Genomic DNA, 6,117 nt, shown 5'->3' on the forward strand with positions numbered 1-6,117 from the left:
TAGTAGTAGTAGTAGTAGTAGTAGTAGTAGTAGTAGTAGTAGTAGTAGTAGTAGTAGTAGTAGTAGTAGTAGTAGTAGTAGTAGTATCTTTTAATAATAATTACTATTACCTATTACCAACAATATCTTAAACACCACCATCAGTCCTAAGTTCAGTTAAAATGACAAATATGCATTCATTCATGGTTACCAAGTTTTAGTTCTAATCACTAGTTCTATCATTAAATAGTGCTTAATTATCATAATATAATATAATGCTTGATTGGCTGGAGTTAAGAGTGCACATTCAGTTATTTAAGAAGCTGTTCCATTTTACAAAGATAAGCTGATTGGGTGGAATCGTGTGTGTGTGTGTGTGTGTGTGTGTGCCTACTTAACCATATTTTGGGGACAAATTTTTACCCAAAAGTGAGCAAAGCCTGACAAAATCGGCAAAAACCTCAATTTGTGGATGTCCTCATTTGTAAAACTGTTAAAATAAAGAAAGTTTTTTTTACTTTTGAAATTGTAAAAATGCAGAAAGTTTTCTGTGAGGGGTAGGATTAGGAGTAGGGGTGGGTTTAGGTTAAAAAAGTGTATAACTATCTGTATATAAATACAATAGAAGTCTATGTAATGTCCCCATTTAGATAGCTAAGTAAATGTGTGTGTCTGTGTGTGTGTGTGTGTGTGTGTAAAATAGTATATCAGTCTGGCGAGTAAACAAAAAATGTACTAGCCAATGGCGATTATATTGCCAAGGTGTGCGTAGAGGGTTGTTACAATAAGGTTCTATTTGTTAACATTAACTAACAATGAAAAATACTTTTAAATCATTTATTAATCTGAGTTAATGTTGATTCTAACATTTACTAATACATGATTAAAACCAAAAGTTGTATCTATTAATGTTATTAATGTTAATGGACCTGAGCTAACATGGATTAACAATGTTACCACTCATATATTCCTTTATTAATTTGTTTTTAACAAGCTAACTAGCAGGGTTACTGTTTTGTTGAACTGTGTAAAACTAGGTCTGGAGAAACAAAATTTGAAACAGATGAAAAAGTTCACAATGTCCTTTGTGATGCATAACTAATTATTTGTTGACTATTTAGAGGAAGAGAGGTTCAAGCTGAGTTCAGAGTTGAATTCACAATTCAACAGGCAAATTCAGTTCATTTGAATTAATTGTCAGCTCTACAGCAAAGCACAAGGAAACATGGTATTGTAGGTCAGTTGAACGCACCTGTAGAATTTCATAAAGTACCTCATTGTTAGGCGCATTTTCCCAACAGATTGTGAAAGTTTGTTCAGTTAGTTCTGAACACCTGTAGTCATTTCATTCTAAAGATTCCCATTTCAGTGACCTTGCAGAGTTCATCTTCACTGCATACAACAAAGGGAAGGAAATAGCCTTTCCAATACCTAAAACAAGAATTTCTCTATTCATTTTTTGCTAAATGGATATTATTTGTATTATCTGTTCGGTTTGAGTCCGTTATTTATTTAGAATATGTCCACAATCACATTATAAGCATAAACTAAAATGACAGAGTCGCAATGCCGCGTAATGAATAACTCAATGTGCTTAAGCAAAATGGTATACCATTTAAAACAGATTGGCCTTTTGTCATTCAGACAGCTATTTGTCTAGTCTGTTTCTCTCTTATTACCAGGCATGGCTGTAGTTTTAAAATGATTCGTCCCTCTAGGTAAACACACAGGACCTTGTCATAGTCACCATTTACATGACAAATTACAATACGAAACTTTTTATATCGCTATTGCAGACCCTGCAGGTTATGATACAAATACTCTTGCAACATCTAGTTTAAATGAAAAATTGCATGTCATGTAGCAAGGCTAAGATGATCGTGCAAAACTGTATACATAATTTTCTCCCCATAAAGAGCTTAAAATACCTCTTTATGAGTTCTACGGTGGTATAACACAATTTTTAATCCAACATAACTCTGAATAATTATTTTCTCCATTTCCAAGAAAACTAGCTACTGTTTTGATCTTCTCTCCCACCAGACCTTTGCTTAATTTGGCTCATGCAGATACTTATTTCATTTCTTAATTATCCTCATTTATGTGTTTACACTTTCTCCTCCATCATTTATTTCTCTGTTCATCCCACACATTTTATACATCAATTTTCTTTTAGTCCTCCACACGTCACACTTGTCAAGTCAAGTCAAGTCAGTTATATTTGTGAAAGCGCTTTTCCCAGTACATATCGTTTCAGAGCCTCTTTACAGAAAAGTCATGGTTTAATCATCATAAAGTTGTGTAGGAATCAACAGAATTGTCACTTTTATGACATTTCAGACCAGTCTGAGGATATCTCAAGCCCGTTTGGTGTTCAGTTATATTTAAGTGGCACCATTGGTGCTTTTCATGCGTCCACAGTTGATGATAAAAAACTTTCTTTCTCTTTCAGGCTAGATGTTTTATTTGTGATCTAAAAGTACACCTCGGCTCCTCTTTCAGGGTGGATCGGTTCAACAGCATTTGATGAAGTGTATTGTTTTTGTAACCACAGATATTGTCTGATGATGCCCCTGTAAACAGGGAATGACACATACTGATATTATTCCTACAGATAATAACCAGAATCCTGTTACTGCACTGGGTGGGGGAGATAATGTGATTATAGCAGCAGATTGCTTTGAAATGAACTGTGCTCTTAATGAATACATGTTTACATGTTCGGCGTATGAAGATAGGATGCAGGTACAGTTTTGAGCTGTTGACTGTTGAAAGTTTTGAGGTTGCAGGTTTTATCTCAAAGGACTGGAGAGTTACAAAGATCACAACCCTGCTCTCATTGGCATTTTGCTCCTGAATAAAGCATTTAACTACAAGTTGCTGTCTAAAATGAGAGTATTTTGCTTTTTTTATAAAGAGCTAAGCTGAAATAACTCAATAGTATGTTCAGAAGAGAACATAAGCCAGAAGCACCATCTATCTCAAAGCTGCTCTCTGCCCTTGTGACTTACATTACACGTCTTTTAATCGTCTTTTTTTCCCCTTCCACATTGCCACCTGCCAAGCAGAGCTACCATCCCCCCAAAAAAGAGGGGGAAAAAAGAACTGGAACACATATAACGATGCTTTGCTCTCGGCAGAAATGTAAACAGTGATTTTACACAAAAGCAAAGCGCTTGTTACTCAAGGCAAAAAAATAGCAAGTCAAAAGAATTGCTGATGGAAATGTGGAGATTGCGGCATTTGAAAGGGCCTTTTTTTGTGGTGCACTGTTTCGCTGAAGTGCAGCGCATTGTAGGATCCCTACTGAGTGGTTACTGTGTTCCACTGAGACTTCCTCATCAATATGCATGGAGAAGTACGGATGTCTGCACTGAAGAATTAGATGTCATGCAGCAAAAGTATTGCTTTTAAATCTGCTGTAATCACAGAAGAAAGCATTGTAGCCCAGATCGGGGCTGTATTCACACCGTTACGGATGTGCTGCTTACCAGTGTGCTACATACATTATATAGTTCTGTGGGAGATGAGGGTGCAGATACATCATCCAAGAAAATCCTCCCATAAGAATAAATGCCAAAGGTGGACAACTTATAGCGATTTGAAATATTAAGCTTAAAGCTATTTAATGAACTGATATGCTGACCAACAGCTATGCAATTTTTATCCCATCGGTTTCTGCACTGCAATAAATGTGTAGGCATAGTAGAGCTTCTGTTTTGATATGCACGTCTTCGTAATTAGAGGTTGTACTAAGCAATGATTTACAAGCCAATGTGGTGCATTTATATTGCATGTTATCTCAAGGTCTGTATTTTAATCTGTACGTTCTACAAAAGTATGATGATTTTTGAAAGTCGCCCACACATATGGTCACATGGCACACATGACTTGACAGACTGTCATCAGAATACAGTAATGAGACTCTTTTCCAACATCTGGTTTGGTCACGGCCGTGAAGAATGATTGACAGCACTTGGTGGAAATATGGAAATAATAACAGGGTTAGAACAAGGGGCGGGACTGCGGGAGACACTGAGAACTAACTGAAAGAGACGTCAAAAATTTGCTCATTATATCTGTTTACCATGCGACTGAATTACAGCGCTTGGATTTAAACCGTATCTGGTGCTTTTGCCTTTTTATACAGTTTGCACTTGAAGCAAAAAGCTTGTTCAGAGTTAGAAATTATTTGGATTAATATAAGCAGTTTTAGAGAGAACTTCTCCATTTCATGTACTAGTGCAGTTGCACAGAGGATGCTAAAATTGGAAGCATGTGCACAGAAGGTTATTATCATTTCACTTACATTCTTTTATTGTTAATTTGGTGATACTTTGTTCCTCTGAAGTACTAAAACACTCATTACCATGCAGATAAATTTTTTTTGTGAATACATTACACTTCTCACTTACAGAATATTTGTAGATTATTTCCACAAAGAATCATCGTACTTTTCTCCCCTTTCTATGTTGACAAGATCTCTCCGGAGTCCTAAATAGTTTTCGCCTCAAGGAAACAGAATTTCCTGTTAATTGCCTGTCTTTTTGTCTGTATGTGTGCACTTTGCACTTAAAGGAACAGTTGTTTTGGTGAGTTTGAGTGGAGGTGAAGGTGACTGAGTGTTTACTAATGCATCTTTGTTCTTTCTGTGTGAATCTGTGTGCTGTGTGTGTGTTTAGGCAAGCATTTGTGGGGCTGAAGCCATGCTGATCTTCAGTGTCGGGTGGTGGAGTGTGGTCTTGCACCAGAGCCTGTGCTTCTGAAGCCTTGTGCCACTCCCCCATGGCTCTATGGGAGCTGCTGTTGCTGACTTTCAGCCTCCGCTGCTGGCTGACAAGCTCTGCCAGTTTAGCTGAAGAAGGCCCTGCAGGCCCCCTGGACTGGCTTCTTTCTGACAAGGGCCCATTTCACCACACACAAGAGTACACTGAATTTGTGGAGAGGAACCGTCAGGGATTTTCCACGAGATACAAGATCTACAGGTTAGTTGTAAATGAACTGAGGCCTGCATAATTTTCACGCAGCATTTTCACTTGCCATGGTTTTTGATGGTACCAATTTATACATTATTGGGTCAGAAGGTCAGTGGGTCATGATCCAGTTAAACTCTATTTAAACACTCTAGCCGCATTTAGAAGCCCTTGAACATTATCAGAATAACCGAACGCTATTTAGATAGTTTAGAAGTTATGTGTATTGTCTGTTGCTATGTAACTGATCAGTCAACAGATGAATAATTTCTTTGTATTCCCTGAGTTTATGAATAATAAATGAATGGGCTTGCAGTAAAATTTATATATATATATATATATATATATATATTAGGGGTGTAACGGTACACGTATTTGTAAACACTCTTTTTTTTAATTTTTAATTCATCAAATAATTCACTGTTTCCACAAAAATATTAAGCAGTACAAATGTTTTCAACATTGATAACTATAAGAAACATTTCTTGAGCACTTATTTAAAATCTTACCAGTCCCAAACATATTCTAGTGGCCTTAATTTTGCTGAAATTAACTTGGCAGAAGTAACATAACACAGTTGGTAGAATTTAGCCTGGTAGAAGGTGAGCAGAAATTCCAGCTCTTAAATTACTGCTGATTTCTCATACATCATCATTTCCATCATTGCAGGGACAGTTATCAAATATTCATCTTTTCTCAGAAGCCACAGTTGACATCTTCTAATTTGTAGGAGCTACTTCATGGGTGCTCTGATTGGCCTTTCATCAAAACATTGGAGATTTTTTAGTCTGTTGGCTAAACCTGGTGCATCAGAGGCTCAGCGCTCCCTCTGCAAGATTAATAGTCTTATCATGTGGCTAACTGATTAGTGGGCTCTTAATTCTTATTACTCGGCATTATCACCTGTTCCCCTTGAGATGGCTACTGTTGGCAGCAAGGCTGTGTTAGGGGAAGATTACAACCATTAAATAAGTGTGTTATGTCAAAATACTAATTGAAAAAGAGCAGCTTTCACATGCATGCCAGAATTTAGGTAAAACATTTAAAGGGGTCATATGATGCTATTTTAAAGATCATTATTTTGTGTATTTGGTGTAACAGAATATGTTGACATGCTTTAATGTTCAAAAAACACATTATTTTTCAAATACTGTACATTCTGTAC

The 6,117-nt window shown here is 36.7% G+C and overlaps 1 protein-coding gene across 1 annotated transcript in view; it reads left to right on the forward strand.

The window, feature by feature from the left end:
- The window catches only part of LOC107732449 (BMP/retinoic acid-inducible neural-specific protein 3-like), a 48,997-nt gene that overhangs the window by 6,580 nt on the left and 36,300 nt on the right, over positions 1-6,117 (forward strand). Inside the window, exon 3 of the mRNA XM_016543788.1 lies at positions 4,662-4,964. Within this exon, the coding sequence (XP_016399274.1) occupies positions 4,765-4,964 (200 nt within the window). The 5' untranslated portion in view covers positions 4,662-4,764. The remainder of the gene's footprint in view (positions 1-4,661; positions 4,965-6,117) is intronic.

Source organism: Sinocyclocheilus rhinocerous, unplaced genomic scaffold (genome assembly GCF_001515625.1).
Source record: "Sinocyclocheilus rhinocerous isolate Xijiao unplaced genomic scaffold, SAMN03320098_v1.1 scaffold1150, whole genome shotgun sequence".
NCBI lineage: Eukaryota > Metazoa > Chordata > Actinopteri > Cypriniformes > Cyprinidae > Sinocyclocheilus > Sinocyclocheilus rhinocerous.